Consider the following 26136-nt stretch of genomic DNA (forward strand, 5'->3'; position numbering starts at 1 on the left):
CCGTTGAGCCGCCGCTGCCGGAAGCCAGCACGGCCCTCCAGTGCTCCCCGTCCCTCCCGGCTTCGCTTGGAACCCCTCCGCACAGCGTGAGAAGTTTGGCCCAGGGCTTGTGTAGAGCAGCAGCGCTTTTAATGCGTGTCTGGTTTTAAACGAAGGGAAATGCAAGGAATTAACTTCATTTATGTACAATAAACTTAGAGTAAAATAAGTTAGGGAAGAACATTGTCATATCTTTCTTTGCTGTGGCTGATACCCAGGGATAGAAATGTGCTGCTTACTGCAGGCTGTGCAGACTAGCAGTGGGCTTTGACTGTTTGGGTCAGGGATGTGTATTTCAGAGGAAAGGAGCCTCCTCCAGATCACTGCTGATCTGTAGTTCCAGTGTTCAAAGTAGTTTCCCCAGCAAAAGTTTGTTAGTCACAGGAATGTTGAGCACAGGTGGAGGATGTAAAGGATCCTGGCTCACATCCTAAGTTCTGTGAGGGTCCTTGTGTTCTGCTGTTCATTACAGAGGTGGGAATCCATATGCCAGTGTGAGCCTGGGAGAGCACCAGTCTTGTCTCTGAGCACTGTTTGCTTTATTGGGGTGAGGCAGTGGAACACAAATTAACCTCTGTCCTTTCGTGTTTGGCATTGTATAACACCAGGATATTCTTGCCACAAGTCCTCGAGGCTAATGCACAATTGACAGCCACCACTGCTGTTGGCTTTGGGACAATTTAAAGCCATGTTACACCTGTTCCTGGTTTTGTTCTCAGGGAGGGCTCAAAGAAGGCAGAGCCAGGCTCTTTACAGTGATGTCCGGTGAAAGGATGAGAAGTTGTGAGCATGAACTGAGACACGGGTGATTACCTTGATCATCAGGAAATACTTCTTCAATCTGTGGCTTACTGAGCACTGGTACAGGTTGTCCAGGGAGGTTGTGAAGCCTTCTATGCTTGGAAATATCCAGAAGCTGCCTGCACAGCTTCTGTTTGAGCAGGGAGCTTAGACCAGGTGACATCCTAACTTCAGCCAGTCTGTGGTTCTTTGATAAGATTCTCCTTGAGCCTTTTATTTGTTAATTTATGTTTATTTATTATTCATTTTGTCCTCCACTGAATTTTCTCCAACAAGTTCCCACTTCTTGTTCTGAGGAGCCCAGAACTGGACACGTAACTCCAGACGTGGCCTCACCAGTGCCTGGTAGAGAGGAAGGATCACCTTCCTCCTGATGCAGCCCGGGATGCTGCTGCTGGCCTCTGTCATGAGGGTGCACTGATGGCCTGGGTCACTTGTCCACCGCAATCCCCAGCCTCTCTCTGTAGTGCTGCTTTCAGGGATGTGATCCGAGGGATGCCATCCAGAGCAGTGGCCCACCTAGGCCCATGTTCTCCCTGTTTCATCTACACAGACAGAAAACCTATGGCTTTTTACAGAGTTGTGGAATCACTTTTTGTTTCCCTTTCACATCTCTTGCCATATTTGGCTGATCTGAAAATGTAAATTAAAAATTAATTCAAAAGACACGAATCTCTAAGACTGGAGTTGAGGTTATTAATGTCCACATCTGTGCAAACAGGTGCAGATGGTTCCTCTGTTTGCATTTTTAAGGAGGCCAACTGTGAGCCAAACCCAGCAAGGCTTACTAGCTTGAGTACAGTATCGGGTTAATGTGGCCAACCTGGACAAAGGCCAAGGAATATTTTCTCAATCCAGGTGTGCATGCCTGAAATGGTAGTGCCTGTAGTATGCAGATATGTGCTGAGGCCCATGCAGATGCCTAGATTCTGCTTCTTTTTCATTTTCTAATAATTCATCTATTGGTTCTCTCGGTCCCAGCCACATATTTTGCATTTCTGACTTTAAGAGGCTGTGGCCTAACTCGCAGTCGGAAGATCAGATCCATCCTTTTCAAGTGTTGGAGATAGTTAGGAAGAGGCATTCTTGCATTTGGATGGCTCTTTTCTAAAATGCACCATTGCCAAGACAGCAGGTTCGGTTCCTCACCGGGACATTGTGGGAGTGATGGTTGACAAAACTATAAATACTTTATTATTCTTATGATGGATTCCAGACATTCCAGGTCTCCACATGAGTGTCTCATATCTCCGCATTGGTGAGCAGTTGATGTAGTCAGAAGAAATCTCCCTAGCAGGAACTGTAAAGCTGTACTGTTCTGGAATTCCATGCCTCACGAATTGTCCAGGGCCAGCTGAGAAGTGAGCAAAGTACCAGGACTTGTTTCATTGATTGCTGTGTTGTTGCAGAACATGAACAATCCTGGCATTCTGACTGTGCTTCTGGAGGAGTTGCATCCCCTCAAGCTCTTTGCAGGAGCCTGTCTGAGGCTTGGCCTCTTGCTGCATGTCTTTTTGCTACACTAACTGCTGCTGGAGTGTTTTATTCCGTCGGCTGAAGAGACTAAGCTCATGCTATGCAGTGTGAGAAACCAGGGCATGTCTGCAAATCCGTGTTCCCAAACAGAGCAGGCTTTTCACTGCCTGCTCTTCATGTCACTTTTCATGTGTATTGCAAGTGAGTGACTAACAGTCCTGGAGTGTACTGTGTAGGATGAAGGATGGGCTTACTTCTTTATTACTGGGTAATTTATTTTATTCTTCTTTTTTGTTCTTTTTTTCTTCTCTCTCCATCAAAAGTCTTGGTTCATGCAACCTGCCAGTACTGAAGAGATAATAAGGAATGTCAATAAAGACCTGTGTGTGACTGCTGTACCTTGGAAACATTACTACTGAATCAGCAGATCCATGAGTTCCTTGGAGTACAAAGCAGGTTAGTATTCATGTGCTCTTTTCTGCTATTGATGCATGACAATGTGCATTGTCATGTTTTCTACTTCTGCAAAATCAGGTGACTGCTACAGAAGAGTAATGCACTGCTCCTCTCCAGTGTCAATATTTCCACACATTTAAGTGGCAATCTAAGACCAGAGGTTTGCTTAGTAAGACAAGGGAGGTCAGGAACGAGTGGATCTGTGTAGCCATCTTCAGGAGCCTGCTTCTAGTGAGGCAGAGACATCATATTAAAAGATTCCATGTGATGGAGATATGTTTAATAATGTAAACTTGATCTTATAGCTAATGTCAGTTTGCCTAGTTTCAGCTTGCAATACTCGAGCTTCTGTAATTGTACAAATTATTTTGCCACTTACAGGCATGGACAGTTCTGTGGCCTTTGTGTTCAGAGATGTCAAGTGTCACATGTGACCTCTTTTTATAGACACTAGAATGATGATTCTGTGATTCTTAAGGGACTTTGGGACTTCAGTTGGTCAAATCCTTTGCTCTTAGTATGTCTAACATCAAAAATCAGATCAGGTGGCTGTGAGCTTAATACAGTATTTTAACTTTTTCCCTGTGCATTTTTTTCTGATTGAAATTGCTTATGCTGCAACTTGTGTCCTCTGCCTCATGTCCATCCTATGTGGACGTTGTAAGAGGTGTGTGACTGTCTTTAGCTACTTTATGGGTTGTTGTAGGGAGGACAGCAATTGTATCCTACTCCTCACCTGCTGTTCTCAGGCATGTGGAGAGTATAAGAGTGCTGGGCTGAGCAAGCCCAGCACTCTTATACTCTCCACATGCCTTGTAAAGCAAACCCCAGTCGTCCTGGGGGCTCTCTGCTGTACTTGATTCACTGTTTTGAAAGGGGGCACTCTACTTCAAATGTAGTCTTATAGGTGTGACTAGAGAGGAGTAATTGCTTTTCTCAGCCTGCTGCCTGCAGTCCTGCCAGTACAGCTCAGTGTACACCTGACCTTGGCCGTGAGCGCACTGGTGGCTTGTGCCAGGTTTGGCCATCAGCACTTGGAGCTTGTCTTCTGCAACACAGTTGTACAGCCAGTTGCTCCTCAGCCTGTGCCACTCATGCTTTTCCCATTCCAGGCATAGGCTTCTACCTTTCCTGAACTTCACGATGTTTCTATCCATCTGTTTATCCAGCCTGTTGTTATCCTCCTGGTTGTCAACTCTACACAAAGGCTCATTCAGATTTGGTGAATTTAGCGAGGTGGAGTGCATCCCATTGTCTCAGTTAATAATGGAGATTTTAATTTACTGCTCTTCCCAAAATGACAAGTTATATGTTGCTGGCTGGTACTGCTGCATGTTTTTTGGTTCTTCACTTCCACTTGCTGGATTAGTTTGGCTCCTGAATTTCAAGGAAAGGAAAGAATGTATGCTAAGCAGCAGCCAGGGTATCTATGTCCTCTCCAGACTATTCCCCTGTGTTGAGGTCCTGTCCTGTATGTGACATGCTCATCATCTCTCTAATGTGACACACTTGTATCTGTTAAGCAAACATCAAGGCTCAGTCCATTATTTCTGCTACTTAATAGCAGAAAGCTGATTTTGTTACAGGCCATGTTTGGCCTGAAGAGACATGACTTCATTTAACAATCGCCTTTTCAGTAAGCTGAACAGATTGTAGTTCTGTAATGTCATTGTTAAGAAAGATCAAGAATGAACTACGAGGATGACTTGGCATCTGGTGTAAAAATACATTTTTCAATCATACGTGTGGTGCAGTGAAGGAATCTTCATGTATCTTGACACCAGCACATCCTCTGCTTTAATATTCAGAGCATGTTATCAGTGGTCCTGTTAACGTGACCATTTCTTTTTTCCTGAGGTTTTACTTTGGCTTTTCTCTCTTGGCAAAGGAGACAAATTCTTACAAGCCTGGTCACCAACTGCTGTAACATTAGAGATCAGAAGAAGGGAGTTTATTCTTCATAGCAGTTTTGACTCTGGAACTGTATTCTGACTCTTGGTTTTGTTTTAGGCTCAAGATGCTGAGCCGTTTGTCAGGTTTAGCAAGTACTGTTCTACAAGAGCTGTCAGGGGAGGATGGAGATGCAGTTACTGAGCCATCTATTGCTGTAAGTACAGTGTTATCTATAGACTTTCAGATCTTAATGACAATTAGTTTGGGGAGCATGGTTTATTAGACTACAGTGAAAACTGTCTTCTGCTTCTTCCTTGCTGTGCACTAGACTGAGCTGTCATTCCACTCTGCTTTTCTTCTACTTCTCACCTCTTAAGTCAGCATTTCTGTTGGGACGACCATAATCTCCTCAGTTTCCACATCTCAAGGTGATCCCAGGAAACAAACTAGAATTAGGGTGAAGAAAGATTTTTAAGAGTACTAGTGGTTGTGTGTAGCAGAAGGGGAAGCTCTGCATGGTTGGGTCACAGTGGGAGGCTTCATCTTTGTGCTGCCCTTTGGTATTGAGACAATGGATAGTGTGTGAGGGTGCCTCTCGTTTCAAATTTGTTCATGTGGTGTTCAGCAAGGTACTCTGGTTTTGTGTGTTGGCTTACAAGTTCTCTGAGTTTCCTCCTGGTTTCATCTAACTGTATGTTTCTACAGGCTTCTTGAAATGCCTGCATTCCATCTGCAGGGAGCAGAGTGCAGTGCTGAGGACTGGAGCCGAAGCTATCATGTGGATGCTCTGCTGCAGGCTGTTAATAGTTTTTTTCCTTCAGAACACTCATTTTGTTGTTTCAGGTAGAAGCTTTGCAGTCAGGAGCAGAAAGCATGGAGGAGGCACCTGAGGAGCTGTTGGAGCGCCTAGCCCAAACAGAAAAGCTAGTTGTTCAGCTGAAGGATTTGATTCGAGAAAAGGATGCTCTGCTCCAGGAAAAAGAAGCTGTGTTCAAGGTACCATTTCTTTCTCTGGGAATCAAGAATAAAATGCTGCTTCAGTCTTCTGTGCAAGCCAGTCTCTAGTTTCTTTTGAACATGAGATACCTGCATGACAAATGGCATCAGTTCCAGAGAAATATTAAAATTTGAATAATGGACCCTAAGAGATGTAGGATATCTTCTGTTAGTTTGATTGGGTTAATTTAGACTAGAGTAGATAAGTTACATCCAAGTTACACAGCATTTTTTCTCAGAGCCCTTTGAGTCCCATGCAGGTTCCCAGTGGCTCTAATAAGTACTAATACCTTGTGTGAGGTTGTTCTTTCCCCACTTCAGAGTGTTTGACGCAGAAAAGCCTCTGCTGCGCTCATCCACTAGTCCAGTGGTTTCATGGCACATTCCCAAAGGTACATGTTGCCTGCCCTGAGGTATGGTGGGAGTGTGGTTACTTGAGATAGTTCTGAGGGGACTGCATGTAGCAGAGAAAGTCAAACCGAGTTTGTATTCACTGCTGGGTGAAGTCCCTGAGTGCTCTGTCCCTTGAAAGGAAGTGCTGGGGTAGAAGCTACAGTGTTGGTATCTGTGGTATTTCAGAACAAATTTGGATTGCAGATGTGTTTTAGGTAGTGCTGTTACTGGGGAGGCAGGGTTAAACAGAATATGGCAGGCTGACAAACTGTGTAGCTTTTTCAAAGTGGTGCTTCTTGAGTAGCAGCACTGGAGTCAGGGCAGTCAGTTTGTGTCCTTCTCTTACAGAAAGAGCAAGAGGCCGCAGATGCCAAGCTGATGAAACTTAAACTTCAAGCCAAAACCAAACTGGCCTCTCTGAACAAACGCATCGAGGAGCTGACAGAGAAAGGATCACCACTGCCTACTCAGGCCTTAGCAGAAGAGCTGGAGTATCCCAAGGTTGGGAGAAGGGGGCTATTTAAAAGATGCAGCTTCTGCTGATAACCTGGTACTGCCTGATGTTTCAGGTCACAGTGACCCAGCAGGGTCTACTTGTCTTATTAGCAGGATATTCATAATTTCAGCAAGGATGGCTGTGCCTGTGCTGTAGGAAGGCTATCTGTCCAGCTTCCTTGTACTGCAGATGCCCTTGGAGTGCTCAGCTTGATCTCCTCAAGGTCATGGGCTAGTTTCCCTCTGCATAACTTTGGTAATCCATTGTAGCTGAACTCTTTCCTGCAGAAACTGTGTGTCTGTCTGAGCTATGAGTTTCAAAATGTTGCCTGTCATGACAGTACAGCAAAGGTTGGCTGGAGTGCAAGAACAAAGAGGTAAGGAGGTCATTGAAACTGGAAGGCAGTAACTTAAATATAAAAAATAAATATATATTTTTTCCAGTCATGTAGCTTCCTGAGCTATCATAAAGCTTCATGGTTGACAAACCATAATTGTGTAACACTAGGTAAAAACTGAGGGGAAAGTGTCCTCTACGAAGACATTAAAGAGGCTGTTAGCTACTAACTAGAGGCTCCCACTGGAGCTGCCAGTTTTTGAAAACTTGACTATGTAATCAGCAGAACAATGTTTTCTTCAAAAAGTTGGTAATCTTATGGAAGAGAAATGGGATAGAAGTCCAAAAGGGTTTCCAGACATCAGATGATTCATTAAACCAGAGAACATAAACGTTATTTCAGACATTGAAAAAAATAATAAAATATTATAGGAAACAATAAGAGGTGCCTGTGAGAGCTGTCAGATGAGAGGTGACTACTAATGAAGTTCAGTTCTATGACTTGTGCTGACTATTTTTGATTGAGAGCATCATAAAATCATAGGAATGTGCTTCTGTAATTCCCAATACCAACTCGAGAGTCTTTCTCAATGCAAAGCACCATCTGGTTTCATACATGAAGAATTGGATGATCTCAAGGACTCACGTAATAGAAAAACAAAGCAAAATGTAACCAGTGCACGATCAAGCATGAGCAGCATTCCCTGGCTGTAGAGGCCAGTGAAGGCCACAGGAGCTGTTTAGCTGTGTCACTTGACACTGCTGTCCTGGTGCTGAGGCTCTTTTTCAGCTTATCTATCTGCAGCATGGCTGTGTAACATCCATGTGCTGCTACATGACTTTATGTAGACTTGGTGTTGAGGACTGCTGAGTGTTCTTGCTTCAAAAATCAAATTTATCAGTTGAAGAAGGCAAAATAAGAGAAAGCTGATCATCAGTTAATTGGTGCAATAGAGATTTTTAAAAGAGACCTTATCTTTGTTACATACCATTCTAGCTATTCTACTGAGAGTGGCAAGGCCTTGTGTGTAGTGTTGGCATGTTCTGCTCACTTGGAATCAGGAAAGATAAATTCTGAGAGCAGCAAGAGATTTCTGTTCTCCCATCATGTTAGTAGCTGCACTTAAGAGACATTCAAACAGCTTGGTTATTTAGTCAACCAAAGTCAGAGAGGAAATGTCATTTCTCTCTACAGTTGTATGAGGAAGGTGAGCTTCAAGAAAGTGGGCAAACTTTTAAAGGATAATGCAGGTGAATGGATGAATGTAAATTAGCCATTAAGAAAAATGGCCTTCTAATTAGAGGAATGAGGGCTTGAGGCAGTCTCCAGTGGACATGGTATGGACCACAGCCTTACTTGGTTTGGGTTAGAACATAGTTTGAGTGAAATTATGTTAGGGCAGTTACCTGCAATATTTTGTATTTGACCCAGAAAGCTCTAGCTTATATCTTGCAAGGTTAAACCTACTGAGAAGATACAGAGTCCATATTTGCACCTATTTCTCCAAGTAGATGCTGTCTTCAGTAATGGGGATATTTCCTAGAGAGACCCCGCCATTTAAAGGTGAAAATTCTAGGTTAGAGTTGCATGTTATGCTGAAGTATTGAATATTAGCAAAGGGCTGGTGTAGAGAGCGCGGGACTCCAGGACGGTTTGGATGGATGAGAGATCTCTGAAGTCAGGTCTTAGAAGATGTGGTTTATTAAAAGGGATGAAAGGCCCTGCTTGGAGTTGCCAGGTGCAACTCGTGGCAGGCCCAGGGAGAGAGGGAGAGGGAGAGAGAGGGAGTGAGGGTCCCAGGGGAAGGTCCAAGGGGGAGTCTGGTCCCTCGGGCACACCTTATCAGGGGGCTTCAAGGTGGGCTGGAGCAGGACTTGGGCCAATGGGGTCCCAGATACCTGATGCTTCAGGGGAGGATCACAGGTGTGGGATGAACCATACATTGGGGGTGAGACAGAGCATTCCATTTGACCTTTGGACCTATCTGCAGGTAAAGGGCGTTGTTTAATCAGAAGGGGGATTGCTTTCAGCCTGGCTATACTATTGTTTTCTAGTTATTCAGTAGTCAAGGTTTGTTATTTCAAATCTAGTTCTCATCTCAATGTCTGTATTTTCCAAATCTTTTGCCAGGCAATCATATTTATAAGGTTTTCCTATTTCATCTTCCCCAACAGGCTGGGGTTTTTTCTGTCAATGATGTGGGCCCTGTGGGAAGGCTGTATTTTAAATATCTAACTAGTACTATTACTTCCTGGGCTTTTAGCAGAGTGCCTTATTTTGAGAAGAATGGAAATATCAGCTTATCTCCTTCTCTCAGATAGTATTTGTGTACAGAACAATTGAGGCTCCTCTCAAACTTTTGAAGTGGGTAGATAAATTATGTTCAGATATAAGAGCTTATACATCTTGGAAAAACGTGGCATTTAAAAGCTTGAGCTCTTTGTGGTTGTGCTACTGTCCTTACTTGTGGCACTCTGTGTAATGGCCAGTGTAAGAGGCTTTTTAAAATCCAACTGTGAGCATCAATCCTGAAAGCTAATTACAAGTAATCAAACTAATCCACCTATCTTCCCCCCAGCAGCTCCTCTGCCCCAGTCTTACAAGTTATGTATATCCTGGCTTCTTAGATCTTCCTGCATTTCTATTCTTTATTCTTCTGTCTTGTTCTATTTCTAAATTTAAGTGCAACTGAAGCTTCTTTGTCTGCCTGTTCTGCCTCCTGCCAATGACCTTCTCTATAGGTGAAACAGCTTTTGAGGAACAGTAGCCTCTTAGTCTTATTATACTGCTGTATAAGTACTTTTAAAAGCCTTCATAGTATTTTCAGATTTGGCTTAAAGACATAAATGCCTTGTAGAATTCCTGTGTTATTGATGGTGTTTGACCCAATACCTGCTGCAAATAAAATGGAAGATGTGTATTTCATATATATTCAGTACAAAATACCCAGCACTGTGTGCTGACAGTAGCTGGAAGTGCTGAGATAAGAATGTAGAGCAGGTTTTCTCTGCTCAGGGACAGGTGGTGAGGGACCTGCCCTCACCCAGGTGGAGAGACAGAGAGAAGAGTGCAGGTGTTATCTGCTGAGTTGTCTGAGTAGACACAGCCTAAGCACATTTTATGTGAATTGTTGTTTATATTTCTTGGTCATAAACAGAGGATTTAAGTGCTTCAGGGTGGAGTAGAACTGATAATTGTTTGCCTGCTCCCTTTGCTTGTATCTAATAAGTTCATTGCTAATAATCCCGTGGTCTAAAGAGATTTCCATGGGCATTTTCTGTAGTCTAGAACATCTACCCCTTTGTCACATGGAGAATATTCTTTTATAATTAATTGTTATTTCTGGTATTAGAGAAATTTGTGATGTTAAAAAGCCTCAAAAATCAGAGCAGTCACATAATAAATAATGTATTTAATAATCTAATTTGCCTTAGTTTATATAGTGAGCAGTCATGGACTGCTAGCCTTGCCAAGTGCTTTGACACTTCCTAATTAAAAGCATCTTGTGCATCCCGACACAGAAATAGGGAAAATAGTTGCTTAACATAGGACAACTTCATTTAAAGAAACAAATGTAAAGTTAAGAAATGAAGCTATGTAGTAAAAATAACCATCTGATTAGGAGTCAAGAGTAAAGTAGCATTGTAGTGTATTTTTTAAAATTAATTAATTTATTTAATTTATTAACCAGTAATACTGATAAGTTTAATTTCTTCTGTTTCTCTTCTTCCCACTTTTTTCCTCTTGCAATGTCAGAAAAACGAAAATACAAGTGAAGGGCACAGAGAGGAAGTGGAAGCACTGAAAAAGCAGCTCAAGGAGCAAGAGGAGACTGTTCAGGACCTGAAGAAACAGCTGGCTGTAGCCAAAGTGAATCTGAAAGATGCTGAAATCCAGTATGCAACACAGGTACAGAAATTTTTCTTCTGTTCATCAGTCTGTTTCCCACCTCACTGTTTAGACTAGTATGATATAATAGAACAATGCTTACATAGCTGGTCTTCAATTCCCTTACCTCAATTTTGTCAGTCTTGAGCTTCCTCAAGTCACCTAGGTCCATCCATTTCACTGCCTTTGGCTCCTCCTCTAAACATTACCTAAGTCCTTCACAATCCCAAAATGATCTTCTCCTGCCCCCCGTCCTCTGCCCCAGGCCAGAACCACCCTTGGTGCAGAAGGTGCTCTGCAGGTAAGCGGTGGGCTTCACCCTTGAACAGTGAGACTGATGGCTTTTTGAGGAGGGGGAAAACAGTCCCTGGAAGGGCCTGGATAGGATGTTCCTTCCTCTGAGTCAGAATTTGGGTCCTTCCCTGTCTGCCCTCACTGTTCTGTGGTGGGCTTTGCAGCATGTGGGGCAGAGTGTTCTTCCAGCTGCCAGGCCTGGCATCGCCTCTCCGTGTTCTGCTGTGGGTGTGCAGGGCAGCTGCTAACCCCAGGATGTAACAGCATTAATGGTATGTTGTAGTTAGTTGTGGAAAGATTTCTTTAATGCTCTAAGTTGCAGGTTTAGCTTTTGAACTGTGAATTGGGCTGCATCTTATACAATTAAAAGCCCAGAAGTTTTATTAACTGTTAATTATATCGTAATAATTTATTTTATTATTCTGCGTATTTGTAGGTTAAATTCTATGCTTTTTGCTTTCTGGGATCTGAAATCTTACCAACACCAAGTAAAAATACTGTTTGACCAAGATGATGTATAGGATTGTCCAGCTGAAAACTCCATCACACACACAATATGCTGGTGCATGTTGAAAGCAAGTCTGTGTGTCTGTCAGGTTCATAACCTTGTTGGTTTGTTTTTATTTTGTGGCTTACGTTTTCAGCTGAGTTCCCTGCAGGAAGTGATTCAGGAGAAGGAAGCTCTCCTGGAAAAGCATGTGCACCAGCATCAAGCTGAATTGCTCAAGATGGTGGTCCAGTCAGATAAGGAAGTAGAGCTGCAACAGGTATATTTGACATATTAATCACATCATGGGAGGAGGAAGGAAAACAGAAGACACTCTGAAAGAACAGTTCTCGTTAAAGTAATTCAGAAAGGATACAAGAAAGATGCTTTGGTGGTTTGGAGGTTTTTGGAACGCTAGCTGGGGCTTTGAGTCCTAGCTTCAATCTGCTGGTTTGCTGTCAGTCAAAGAGAAAGAGCAGTTGAAAAAAGTGTTACATTATTGTGCTCCAGTTCCCTATTCATGAAGCAAAGTAAGCTCCTCCTACTGCACCAGGGTTCCAGAATAGGTGTCAACAAAAATTAGTTAATTCAGGCTATCTGAGTAACTGTGTTACAAAAACGAGGTATATGGATGAAACGTGGGCATCTAAATTTACACTGGTCTCCCCAGTGCTGGAATGGCCTTGTCTCTCTCTCACAGAACCTGCGCACACTTCAGAGAAAGCTTGAGGAGCAGGAAGCAGCTCTGTTAGGACGAACTCAGGTGGTAGAACTGCTGCAGCAGGAGTTACACATTGCTGAAAAGCAAAACCAGGTACCTGGTCATACTTTTTATTGCTTTACTCTCTGTGTATGTGTGTGGTGGATGGGGCCTTTGTCAGTGGCTCAGAAGTTACCAGATTAGGGGGTTTTTTTTGGCACCAGCTTTCCATCATGAAATCAGCTGGGGTTGCCCTCCCTGGGTCAGGCATTAGAGCTGCAGGTCTGTGTGCACAGCTCACAGCAGGTACAGCCAGACAGTGAGTGCTGCAGCTGCCAGCTCTGATGATGCAGGGCAGGTGGACAGGGTCTACATCTATCCATACCCGTGCTGCTGACTGTACTTTCAAAGCCAAATAAAAACCTTTGCCAAAAGCAGAAATGCTTTACACAGTGCTGCTGAAGCCTCAGTGTTTCTGGACTGCAGTGTCAAGGCCAGATCAGAGCAGAAACAGCTCTTCTTTGGTATGTCTTGCTGAGAACTTGCTTATATGGTGACACAACTTGTGGAGTGGGATTGGCTCTCACTTCATCAGTTTGGAGTGTGACGAGAATGAGATCAAGTCTGTGCATATATGACTATATAGACACAGGCTCCTTGAGACAGCATTAAGAACACAACCTCTTAAAAGGTTGGTTTGCAGATAGAGGATGAGTGTATTTCTCGTTTTTCCAGTATCTGAGCTTCTGAAAATTCTCCATCCCTTTAGAAGAGACTTACACTGAATCTGTCTCATATTCATCGGCTGCATGATCTCCAGCCAGTCTAATGCTGAACCTCATTTTGATAATTTTTACACACTTGTGCCCAACATATTTTATTTTGCTCTGTGTCCTAGCCAGGCCCACGTTGGTGGGTCCTCTTCCTACTGAGAAGAGGTAAAGAACTTCACTGAGCTGACTTGTACTTGCTCCTGGCTGCATTGCTTGGCAGGATGTATCACGGGGTGCTGGCATGGATGTCTTCATGACATGGTTGTTGGCTTGGCTGGTTGGAGAAGCTCCCTTGGGTTCTCCTTGGTATCTCTGACTTCTCTCATACATTCTGTGGTCTGAAGGAGACCTGGTATAGCTACAAACTTGAGGCCATGTGGCTGAAGCCTACCCATAAAGTAAAAGGAGCTCCTCATCAGATTCCTCCTGAAATCAGCTGTGCTGACCATCCGCAGCTCCAGGAGGAGGAATTCTGACAGCAGGAGTTTGGGCAAGTGTAGGTTCTGTTTCTGTGTCTTGGTCACCTTAAATCTCTGGTCAGTGTTTACCAGAGGCTTCTGAGATCTTTCTTAAAGCAGTGGATACTGTGTGGAGCCCTCTGTTATCTCCAGATTCATATTTCAGCATTCCCCTTTCACATACACACTTTTGCTCTGCTTTTTTTTAAATTCTACTCTGTAATTGTTGAGTTCTCCCTCATTTGTTGTAGCTCTTTCTCCCCTTTTTGGGAAGTTTGCTTTCTTCTGACAGAGAGCTCCTGGCCACTGTTCTATTGCTTCTTTTCTCTAAACTCCCTTCCTCTAAATCAAGACTTAGCTTTTCTTTACCACAACAACAAGGAGTTGTTTCTCCCAACATTGCTTTCTTGCAATTTCCAAATTGTGGGACAATTTCTTTCTAACAAATTGAAATTTCTGACATGTTTGTTTCCTGCCTTCTGCTGCTCAGGTATTTTAAAAGGATTTCATGAAAACCTTAAAATATAATTCAGCTACTTTGCTTTGTCAAGGTATTTAACTAGTTGAGAGAGGGATTAATATCTGTATCATTTTGCAGACACTCCTAGATCAGTGCCAGAAGATGGAAGTGGAACTAAGCTCCATGAGGGATGTGCTAGTTGCAGAGAGACAAGGCTTTCAGGATCTCAGGGAGAAGATGGAGCTGGAGCTGGCTGAGAGGAAGCTGTCTTCCCATCGCTTGCAGGAGGAGGTGCAGTGTCTCTCAGAACAGCTGGAAGAGGCAAGAAGAGCACAAGCTGAGCTAGAGGTGAAGTATAAAGACCTGGAACAGGAACACAGGCTGGAGGTGGAAGAGAAAAACCAGCTGCTCAGTGGTCTGACGGTGGCTGAAGGAGAGCCGCGATGTGGCCGTGCTGCCCGTGGAGCCGAGGAGGAGCAGCTGGAGCAGGGCGTTGGGCAGCTCTCAGTGCCACCCCTGGGACACAGAGCTGCAGCACACGGAGTGCGGGGTGAGCAGGCACGGCAGGTGCAGGGGGAGCAGGTCCTCAGGAGCCTGAGTATCACTGGGTTGCCTTCTCTTTGGCTTTGCTTTTATAACAGTTCATAAGAATGGCTTGATGTAACAATTCTTAATTGCACAGGACACAGGAGTGGTGGTGCTGTCTCAAACTAGGGGGGGCTAGTTCGATCCCACCGTTCTGTCTTCGGCAGCTGCAAGAGGAGCAGAAGTGTGGGGCAGCATATATGGTGCTTTGCTTGTGTACTGTCCCAGCCTCCGGTCTTTTGGGGGCTTATGGATTTCTTGAGCTGGATGTAATTTTTAGTTGATTTTGTTGATTTGTTTGATTTTTTTCCATCATCTTATGTAAGTCCTTTTTAGATGTGCCTCGTTCTTCGCACTCTGAATTTCTACTGAAATTATAAGTAAAACAACCAGGAAAAGTAAACTATACCATTTTCCCCATAGACTTGTGTTAAAAATGACATTGATCTTGCCTCAAGCTCTTATTTCACATTGATTTTCTTCCAGCTTCTTTATGGCCCAAAGCTGAAGCAGTGACTGAGAGATAAGAGATTTCATAAACTATTGTGCATGTGTGTAAAATGGACATAGTGTGGCAAAAACTACAAGAACAGACCTTAATTCCCCTTTTTCCCCTCTGTCAGATGAACTTCTACAGAGATTTGAAGAATTTGTCTGCTGTCAGGATGAGCTGAATTCACAGCCACAAGTGCAGCTCTCTGAACTGGAGCAGCAGGTTTGATGTTTTCAAATTATTCTCATTAATTTTTCTGGTCTGTTTAGGAGCTGAAGCCAAATTAAATGTCTAGAATTCCTTTTTTTTATCATGCATTGCTTGAGAAAGGTTTTTGTTAGTTCTCTCAGTTGATGGGCAGGCATGTTATGACTACAGAAGCCTGGAAAGAGGTAGAAGTCAATTCGAGTAATTTAAAAGTTGCCAATTGATTTTTTTTTTTTAAGTTAACCAAATGATCAAAGACTAATATGTATTTATAAATGGTATTAAAATTTGTCTTTGTCCCCTCCTTCCTGTTTAAACAGGATGAATCAACTTCACAGGAAAAAATGGTAGATCAGGAAGACCAGAATGAGAATTCATTCCTACCCACAGAAAACTTGGAAAGACAGAAGACAGAAGGTTGTATGATTACCTTACCTATTTTAATATTCTTAATATACTTAAGAATCATTCTAGAAGTAGTTTCTACAAAATAAGATAGAGCTGAAGTGGTAGCTTTCCCCAGTACAAAACGCTGACAGTCTTCAAGTGGTACTTCTGGGAGGGGTATTTTTGATAGCTTTTGCTGAAACAGTAAGAGACCCATAAATATGCCACATATAAAAAACCCCAGAGAATTGCATTGGTTTTGAGTGTCTGGTCATGTAGACTGCTAGCAGAAATATAACAGCTCTGTTGGAATTTTATTACAAGACAGTGGATTCCCTCACATGTTTACTTCAGGGTCTGGTATGATTGGCACTATGACAGTAGGCTGTCTTGATTTTTGAGAAATAGATTAATTTTGCTGCCTGTCATTCAAAGATAGAGAATAATCACCAATAAGCCAGATTCCTACAGTCCTAGAACATAATCCTTCTCTTTTTTTGTTCCAAGATCTCAGAGAAGCAGGTCTTTAATAAACTTCAAGACATTGTTTAGAATCACGGCGTGGTTTAGGTTGGAAGGAACTCATAAGGATCATCTGGTCCATCCCCCCCTGCCCTGAGCAGGGACATCCTTCACCAGGTCAGGTTGCTCAGAGAACCATCCAACTTGACCTTGAACATGTCCAATGATGGGGCAGCTGACAGCTTCTCTGGGCAATCCAGAGAGAAGCACCCTCTTGAAAGGCTGCAATAAGGCCTCTCTGAAGCCTTTCTTCTCCAGGCTGAACGACCGCGAGTCTCTCAGCCTTTCTTCATGGGAGATATGTTCCAGCCCTCTGATCATTTTTGTGGTTTCTTCTGGACTCACTCCAGCAAATCCACATCTATCATGTACAGGGGAACCCCAGAACTGGACGCAGTGCTCTGAGCGGGGTCTCACAAAAGCAGTGAAGAGGGTGAGAATTATCTCCTTCAGCCTGCTGCCCAGGGTATGATCGGCTTTCTGGGCTGCAGGCATGCGTTGCCAGCTCTTGTTCAATTTTTAGTTTACCAGAATCCCAGAGTTTTCCTCTGTGGCCTGTTTTCAATCCATTCACCCCACAGTCTGTGCTGGTACTGGGGATTGTCCCAGCCTTGCCCTTGGCCTTACTAAACCTTGCTGTGCACAAGGGCTGCGTGGCTGCATTCCTCAAGCTTGTCCAGGTCTCTCTGGATGGCATCACATCCCCCCAGCAAAATCAGCCTGCTCAGCCTGGGCCACCCGCAGGTGTGCCATGGGTGCACTCCACCCAGTTGTCCTGTCAGCAGTCAGGACACTAAACAGTGCCAGTGCCAGTATGGACTTCTGTGGCTCCTGGTTCCCACTTGGCTGTCGAGCCATTGACTGCAGCTCCTTGCACACAGCCAGCTCCTTACCCCACCTAACAGCCCACCTGTCAAACCCATATCAGCAATTTAGTAGTAAGGGTGTTGGGGAGACCATATCAAAGGCCTCACAGAAATCCAGCTTTCAATCTGGTATCGTGCCCCAAGCTACAATTGAGTACATCCAAAATGGACCTGGAAAACTTCAATCAGCTTTCTTAAAAAGCAGCTCCTCCCTCCCTCTAGTGAAAGGAATTCCACCTGAAAAATGGGGTGACTCAGAGCTTCACTGTCATCTTACTTAAAGCATCTTTCCCAATGCGTGTTTAGCTGCATATTTCCTTCAAAACAAGCTTGTGTTGTTGTTGTTGTAATTCTGTTTCCAGTGAGTGTGTTGAACCCTTGATTACTGGTTTTTTGATCTTAAACACTGGGAGATGTAATTTCTTTTTAAAAACTACCAAAATATTAAATGAAACATAAAAAATTTTTAAGTCTGCTTTATAGGTTCTAAGTACTTTGTTACTCCTTTTTGTGTCATGAATTTGTCAGTCTTAATTAAAGTGGGATGCCTAAAACTGCCACCATAATCCATTCCTAACTTGGACAGAATGAAATAAGGATTTATAGTTACCTTATATTTTGCAATTTCTGGTGCTTTCAAGCAGACCTCAACAAATGCCTTCAAATTTCAAGCTGTTGCTGTTTGAAATATAAAGATTCTTGAAATCCTTGTACAGTCTCAATTTCCATGGGTTTAGCAGTGCATTAGACCAGAATATCTGTAACTCTCTTTACATCTGTATGGATTCCTTGAACTTCTCTTGAGGCAGTTCTTGGAGTGATTTTGAAGGTCTCTCCTCCTGCTGCATAAGGGAACATTGTATGAGGCTGTCCGTAGTTCACTTGGTGGAAAGACTACAGTAGAGTATGGATCAATAAAGGAAAGCCATTATCACAGAAAACACAGACTGCCTTCCAACTGTTAGAATTCTCAAAACGTGCATTTGAGCTTCCTCAGCTTCCATAGTACTTAGCAAGTGCAGTTTTGTATAATCAATTGTATGTACAAAAGTGTTTGAAGGAGAACAGAAAAAAACCTTGTACTGTATGTTGATGGTTTGCGTGTCCTCTCTGCATGCTCAGAAGTGAAAAGTACAGAAATTCGTACCCCTTAGAGAACTGTTTATCTTGGTCCTGAGTTTTGTTTTGCATATATATTAACCTATTTTTCGTACCATCATTTCTAGCTAACGTGTTCACAAAAATGGGGCCTGTTTTTTAATGCTTTTAAGTTGGTATTTCTGGGGAAGACACAGTATTCGTTGCTTTACTGCCTCATATGCTAAAAAGCTGAGACATCACCTAATACATTAATTAGAACTGAGATGAATTAGAATGTATTTTTCTTGCACATTTATAACAATTTGTCATTTTATTTTTTCCAAATGAAATTTGAAACGTTTTGCTACAATAGTTCTTTCTTTCCTCTCCTTTATAAAAATGTTTCTTAAAACTTTAATCTCTATTACCGGTCTTTCAGGATGTCTGTATGATAACAATTGCTCTTTTCTAAAAGCTGCTTAAAAGAGCATGTTGGTTGTGTGGTGGCCTCTAAAAAAAGCCAAACCCACATTATCCCATGACAGTACATATCTCCACTACATAAGTGTTATTAACAGCCATGTGTCCTTTCTCAAAAGCTCCTGGAAGAATATCCTGTTGCTATCTAAAGCAAAGACTTAAGTTTCAAAGACATTTTTTGTGTTTGAATGTTTCAGAAATACCACATTTGCAAGCTGTTCTCTGGGAGTCTCAGCAGGAAGCTGTGACGGTTGCAGAAGATGCAGAACAGGTAATGATTAAGCAGCTGAAATAAGCTAAAACTAAAATAGGTCAAGGACTGGCCTTAAAACAGCTAAGCTGTCATGGTCTTTTTTACCAATCCTCTTTGAAGGTTATTATGAACTGGATTAATGGTGAAAGACAGAAATAGCTTCCAAATACAGCTTGCACAGTGTTAGTAACAGACTGTGTTTCCCTTTGCCAGCTGTGTGCATTTCTTGTGTCCTTCATCCATCCAGTCCACATTTGTGCTATTTTCTACCTGTTGTGAGTTAGTTTTTCAGCAGAACTGTGGGCTAATCTGAGACAGGTCTCTGGAAATAAAATTCCAAAGGCTCAGCTGTCATTAAATAAGATGCCTTTCAAACCATGACCACTGCCCTGATGGGCACCTGGCTGACTGACGGACTGTGCTCTGTGAGTGGGGACGGGTGGGCACTGTCCTTGTGCTGCTCCAGCGTGTCCAGCTGCAGGTGCAAGTGCAGTCAGGCTGCTTTTGGGAAGAATGCAGGATTAGGAACCTGGTGCTTGGCCTTATGTTCAGCATGGGGAGGGAGATGATGGCCTCTGTGTATCTGTACTGAGGATTTGCTGTGGAACGGATTGTTAGCTTAGAGCAAGGTCTGGCTCTCTGCAGCCTGCTCTGCTGGCCCATCCTGTCCACAGGGGGAAGGGTAATGCTGTGTTTTGTCTAATACATTCCTCTCTGTCAGAGGGTTTGTATATTACTGTGAAGTACTAAGGTAAAAGTTGACATTTGGAACCGGAGAAGCATTTTGAGTCATTCATCCACCTTCCAGCTGCCTGCAGGCTGTGAGCTGGTAGATCAGTGGGAATGCACACACATCAACACACGTAGGCTTTTCAAGGGCACATATAAGCATTTTAACTATTTTCTACTGCCCCTTTATAGACAGTGGAAAAAGCAGGTTCTTCAGCATATGACTCACCTGCCACAAGGTGAATGTTGAAAATGGGTCAATGAAAACAACCCTGGAATTGTCCATTTCAATGTCTTCATTATAAAAAGAGTCCACTAAATAGCTTACATCTAAGTTTTTACACTTGGACAGCTATTCCTACCATGTGTGCACCTGACCCATGGCTTTAGGCCAAGTAATATAATTACCCAAACCCAGGTTAAGGCATCTAATAGTTAAAAGGTTCTTGTGGGGTTATTGGTTTGTTTGTGTGGTAGCATAACTTTACTGGGAATGCTCCAGGTTTTTTATCTGCTGGAGCAGTAAGGCATAGGCTGACAGACACGTGACTTGTCACCTTCTCTGCTTGGGTGGTCAGTGAAAGGTTATGATACTGTAGTTAGTTCCTTTGAGGTAGTGAAGATGGAAGAGAAATCATCTCAAGGTGGGAAGGAAGTTATTTAGATCATTGCATCCACTGATCTGTTAATCTGCTGAGATATGTCTTAGTCTGTTGCTTAACATCAAAACCAATCTTTTTCAGTATTTCATTATGTCTGGGGAGGATATGTGAGTGCTTTTCTTTTGTAATCTGTTTTGGGGGATGGGAAGAAACCTAAAGATAGTTATTTGGAAAAAGCCAAGCACTTTGTTCCAGGTGCTTTGTCTAGTGCTTTCACTTTGGGCATGGACACAGACTGGAATTCTGTGGATGGGTTTCTATCCTGCTTCTTTGCCATGTTAAATGGACAGAACAAATAGAGGACAAAACCTCCTAATTCAGAGACTGTGAATAGGATGCCATGAAATCGTGACTGGTTCTAACAAGCCCACTGGAGGGCTTGTTAGAATCACAGGAGAACTTAAACAGTTCAGAGTCATACTATCTTGCAGTCAAGAGAGAAGGGGGGGAAAAGGGAATAGGAAGTTGTTGTTACGGTCTGATACTGAAGCCAGAATCCTTCATGCTGCAGCCTCAGAAACTGAAATTAGCAGAAGTGACCTGGGAAGTCACAGAAACACAGAATAGTTGGGGTTGGAAGGGACCTCTGGAGGTCACCTAGTCCACCCCCCACTGCCAAGACAGAGTCCCCCTGTTATTAGCAAGGCTTCTGTTTATTGCAGAAGCCAGCTTGAGACAGCTACAAAAGCTACAAAATGTGGAAAGCAGATACTTCCAGAAATGGCCCTTTCACAAGACTCAAAGGAAAAATGATGCCTACTATTTTCTTTTAGGCAAGAACAGATGGCTTTACCAACAGAAGCAAGCAATTTACTGAGGAAGGTTGTCCACCTGGAATTCTAGACTATATTGCTGCAGAGAAACAGAAGGAGCTGTCTGTTTTGCTGCTTGAACTGAAAGAAGCCCAAGAAGAAATAATTTTTCTGAAAAGCCAGCTCAAGGGCCCCAGTGTCCAAACTTCTACAGGCAGCCAAACAGAAGGTAACCAGCTGGAAGAGAATTCAAAGATACAGTGTCTGGAGAGGGAGGAGCAGAAGGCTTCAGATACACAGAGTGTCTCATTACTGAGAGAAACAGAAATGCAGCAAATTGGTTTTCTTCAGGAAAATGGAATTAGCTTCCAAGAAGAGCCTCAGGGAAGCCCTGGCACCTCTCAATCTCAAGAGCTGATCAAGTTACAAAACCAAATTACAGAACAGCAAATAATTCTGCAGAAATCAGAAGAATCCTTTAGGAAAGAACTAGGAGAAAAATGTGCAGAAATAAATAGGCTAAACCAGTTGGTTGAGGAATACAAGAAAAAAGGAGAGGATCCTGACAGTACATTTTGTGCTTTGACCAAAGAACAAGATCAGCTCTTGTGTCAGGCCAAAGAACTTTCTACCATAACAGAACTGAAGGAGCAAGTGAAGCAACTGGCGGAAGAGCTAGCTCTTTCAGAAAAGCAGAGACTGTCAGACAGTCAAAGCAGTCTTCTAAGAGAGCAAATCCAGAGCCTTAGAAATGAATTTAAATCCAAGGATATGAAAATTGAAGCTTTGCAGAAGGACTTGGATGAAGCACAACTTCAGCTTTCTGACCAGGACATGCAACTAAAGGATCTGAGAAGCCAGGTTGAGACAAAGGAATGTGAAGTACTTGATCTAGGACAACTTTTGAGGAAGAATACAGCAGAGATGGAAGAGCTTTCCCACAAATTAACCTTAAAGGGACACGAGGCAGCAAGCCTAGAACAGCTTGTTGCTGAGCACACCAAGTCTATAGAGAGCCTGCAACAAGCCTTGCTGGAAAAGGACCAACAGATGGCAGAGATCAGTGTCAGCATGTCTGAGAAAATGGTCCTGCTGAATGAAGAGAAATTTTCTCTAGGAAATGAGCTGAAGAGTCTTAGGGAACAGACAAGTCTGTTATTTAAAGCCCAGGAAGAAAAAGAACAGAATGTAGGAGCAAAAGATACATGTCTGAAGTGTGGGCTATCCAAGCAGCAGAATGAGACAGAAGCAGTGAGTAAAGAAAATGAGGAATTAGTAAATCAAGTTGAACTTCTGAGAAAAGAAAATGAGCAAGCAAAGCGGAAGCTGCAAGCAGTACTTGTGAACAGAAAGGAGCTTCTGAAGAAGGTAACCAGATTGGAGAATGAATTAGAACAACAGAGTAGAGAGCAAAAATCAGAAACCTCAGCGGCTCAGGCAGCTGCAGGGGAGGAAGATGTGAGAAGCATGATGAGCAAAGAAATGGGTCTTGAAAACCACCCCCGTGAGGACTATCTAATTCAGCTGCTTTCTGAAAAGGAATCTGAGTTGCAGAGCATCCGGAAGGAAAAAGAAACTATTGAAGCACAACTGCAGGCAGTGATTGAGGAAATGAGGCAAAGCTTGCAAGAGAAGGCAAACACTGCTTCAGTTAAAGATGAAATCATGGAGCATCAGACAATTCCTGACAAAGTAACTGAAACCAAGGAAAGCCCAGAAGATGATGAAGAAAGTGAGAAACATAGTTCAGCAGGTACAAATCTGGAAGAAAAACAAAAGTCTGCTCTTAAAGAAAGGATTTCAGTTCTTGAACAAGAAAAAGAACAACTTCAAAAAAAACTTCAAGAAGCTCTCGTATCTCGCAAAGACACTATAAAAAAGGCTCAAGAAAAAGACAGGCATCACAGAGAACAACTGAAACAGCAAAAAGATGATTACAGTATCCTGCAAGAACAATTTGATCAGCAAAGCAAAGAGAAGGACAGCATCCAGGCTCAACTCAGACAGCTCCAAGAACAGAAAGGATCAGCAGAGAGTGTTTTTGGGAGTCAAGGTAGGGTGGATTCTTCATGCATGGAAGCAGAAGATACAACAAATAACAAGCTTGTACAAGTTGCAGATATTTCTGAGGAAGAGTGGAAAAAAAACCTTGACAAATTGCAGACAGAGAAAGAGAAATTGGAATGTAATGTCAGCCATATGCAAAGGGAGCTTGCTCACAAATCCGAGTTAATCTTTGATTTGCAACAGCACATAGCACAGTTGTTTATAGAGATAGAAGGGCTGAAGAGAACCTCTGACCAAGCTGAAGCCAAGGGAGCAAATCTTCAGACAGAATTGGAGGAGAATCAAGGAAAAATTTCTGGAGTGGCCAGTCTGGAAGACCTGAAAATTCTTGTGCATCAAAAGGATGAAGAAATGGAATTTCTTAACCAGCAGTTAAAGGAGAAAAGCGACGCTCTCAGTAATGTGCAGGCACAATTGCTGGAAAAAGAGGAATCAGTCCAGAGACTGTGTAGTCAGTTGGAAGCTCAGGCTCGGGTGCATGAGGAGCAAAGCAAGCGACTACAAACAGAGATGCTTGAAATTCAGGAGAAGCAAGAGGACAATGCAGAAGCAGCTAAGCAGAAGAATCAAATGCAGAGAAAGTTGCAAGCAGCACTTATCTCTAGAAAAGAGACACTAAAGGAGAGCAAATTTCTAAAAGAAGAGCTAGCTAACGCTAAAACTACTATTGACAGTCTTTCTGTCAAGCTGACAAATATGGAAAGCCAAATATGTGGCCACGTTAAAGAAACGGATACCTTAACAGAAAAGTTAGTGTGCCTCACTGGAGAGCGAGAAAAACTTACTGCAGAAATTGATAAACTACTTAGAGAAAATCAGAATCTTGATGGATGCTGTAAAAACCTTACACTTACTCTGGAGAGAGTTGTTCTAGAGAAGGAGAAGCTGGAGAAGGAGGTGGAAGCATTGAAGAGCTTTCAAGCCACTGAGAGTTCTGAGTGGCAGGAGAAATACAAGGAGCTTCAGGGAGAATATGAAACTCTGCTGCAGTCATATGAGAATGTGAGTAATGAGGCTGAGCGAATTCAGCGTGTGTTGGAAACTGTTAGGCAGGAAAAGCAGGAAATTTTCATTCAGCTAAAAGGGGCTGAAGCAAAAAAACAAGAAACAGATAAGCAGCTACAGGAAGCTGGACAGGAAATTGATGAAATGAAGGAGAAAATGAGGAAATTTGCAAAATCGAAGCAACAAAAGATCCTCGAACTAGAGGAGGAGAATGAGAAGCTTAGAGCAGAGATGCATTTTACAGATGGAGAGCTACACAGGACTGGAGAGAGCTTTACAAACACTAGCCTGAAAGAAGATCTGGAGTGCTCTAGGAGGGAGTGCCAGTCTCTTTCTACTCAGCTTGAGACAGTAATGGCTGAAAAGGACTCTCTTAATCAAGAGATTGTGGACTTGAAGTGCCTTTTGCAGGTAACAGAATCTAAGCTGAAGGAAAGCAGAGAACTTGTAGACAGGTGTGTTGCCCAGCAGACAGCGGGGGAAGAAACTGAGGCAGTTGCCACACCACCACCAACAGAAGAGTCTGAAAATCAAGTGGATGTCACTTTTCGACCAGAGCCTCCTGCTGCAGAGCTGGAACAAGAGGCATTTGAAAGTGATAGACCTTGTGAGGATCCTGGTCTTTACAGACAGCAAATAGCTGAGCTCACCAAGCGAATCACAGAGATGGAAGATAATAGAAGGGCTTCAGAGCAACAGCTGGGCGACATCCGCAGGTGTGTTGAGACTTTAGCAGGTGAGAAAAGGGCTTTAGAGCACCAAATGGGAGAGAAAGTCCATGAAGTGAATGATCTGCAGGCCACAGTAGCAAAGATGGAGCAAATGGTCCAAGAAGCCAGAGACGACCTGGTCAGAATGACAGCACTGAAGGATGCTCTAGAGGCTGAAAAGGATGACTTGGAAGAAAGGCTCATGAATCAGCTGGCAGAACTTAATGGAAGTATTGGAAACTATCAGCAAGATGCAACAGACTTCCAAATCAAAAATGATCAACTGAAACATGAACTTCAGAGCTTGCAGAGAATGATGCACAAACTGGAGGAGGAGAAAAGTCAGATGGCAAAGGAGAAAAGCAAAGCAAGTTCAGAAAAGCAAAAGGAATTTGTAGAAAAGCTAAAATACAATTGGAGAGGAGAAAGCAGCACGCATATAAAGGAGCTTCAAGAACTGCTGAAACAGAAACAGCAGGAGATTAAGCAGTTGCAGAAAGACTGTATCAAAAGCCAGGAAAAGAACAGTAGTTTAGAAAGAACTGTTAAAGCTCTGGAATTTCTGCAGAGTGAGACTCAGAAAGAGGTAGAAGCAGCCAAAGAAATTTCAGCTAAAGCTGTTGAAGACACCAAGAAAGCCCAGGCAGAGCTCGCTCACTGCAGAGTAGTGTTGGATGACACCCAGAGTGAGGCAGCAAGGGTTCTAGCTGAGAGTGTCAAAGTGAAAGAAGAGTTGCAAGTGCACAAAGAGAAAGTTAAAATTCAAATGAAGAAAAAGGATGAGGACTTTGAGAGAAGACTGGAACAGGAAAAAGACAAGCATTCAAAGGAGATCAAAAACATGGAAGCAAAGTTGGCAACATTGCAGAGGGAGAAAGAGCATATGGAAACAACAGTTGGTGATCTGCAAGACTCCTTGAAGACAAAGGATCAAGAAGCCAAGCAACTGGAAGGCAATCTAAACAAAACACTAGCCCAGCTTGCAGCCTTCACCAGGAGCATGTCTTCCCTTCAGGATGATAGGGATAGAGTGATAGATGAATCAAAAACATGGGAGAAGAAATTCACTGAAACTATTCAAAAGAAGGAAGAAGAAATACGTTCGAAAGAGGAAGCCTGTATTGTGCTACAGGACCAGGTGAAACACATGACCATGCGTGTGGAAGAACTCCAGACTCATGTATCCAGGTAAATAAGCTGTGTCAGGGGAGGTTTATCAGGAAAAGGTTACTTTGTATTTGTTATCTGCACAAGGACATGGGCTGATCACTCTAGAATAGTCCTTCACGTCCTTAGAATATCTGTGTTAAATCTGTTCTCTGTGACAAGCACTCACCATCTGATTGCTCTCCAGAGTATTTAAAATTTCAGATTAATTAAAGAGTTTCTTT

General features: G+C 43.0%; 1 protein-coding gene across 2 annotated transcripts in view; it reads left to right on the forward strand.

Moving 5' to 3' along the window:
• The first annotated feature begins 2639 nt into the window (after positions 1–2639).
• Positions 2640–26136, forward strand: part of GOLGB1 (golgin B1) — a 36322-nt gene continuing 12825 nt past the window's right edge. The window contains exons 1-12 of one of the 2 annotated variants that reach the window (XM_068189275.1): positions 2640–2772; positions 4783–4879; positions 5509–5661; positions 6403–6555; positions 10644–10796; positions 11714–11836; positions 12257–12370; positions 14086–14497; positions 15156–15247; positions 15553–15649; positions 18765–18838; positions 20985–25933. In XM_068189275.1, coding sequence (XP_068045376.1) covers positions 4790–4879; positions 5509–5661; positions 6403–6555; positions 10644–10796; positions 11714–11836; positions 12257–12370; positions 14086–14497; positions 15156–15247; positions 15553–15649; positions 18765–18838; positions 20985–25933 — 6410 coding nt within the window. In that variant the 5' untranslated portion in view covers positions 2640–2772; positions 4783–4789. The remainder of the gene's footprint in view (positions 2773–4782; positions 4880–5508; positions 5662–6402; positions 6556–10643; positions 10797–11713; positions 11837–12256; positions 12371–14085; positions 14498–15155; positions 15248–15552; positions 15650–18764; positions 18839–20984; positions 25934–26136) is intronic. The other variant, XM_068189276.1, reaches the window with a different exon arrangement.

This window comes from Anomalospiza imberbis, chromosome 5 (genome assembly GCF_031753505.1).
Source record: "Anomalospiza imberbis isolate Cuckoo-Finch-1a 21T00152 chromosome 5, ASM3175350v1, whole genome shotgun sequence".
Lineage (NCBI taxonomy): Eukaryota > Metazoa > Chordata > Aves > Passeriformes > Viduidae > Anomalospiza > Anomalospiza imberbis.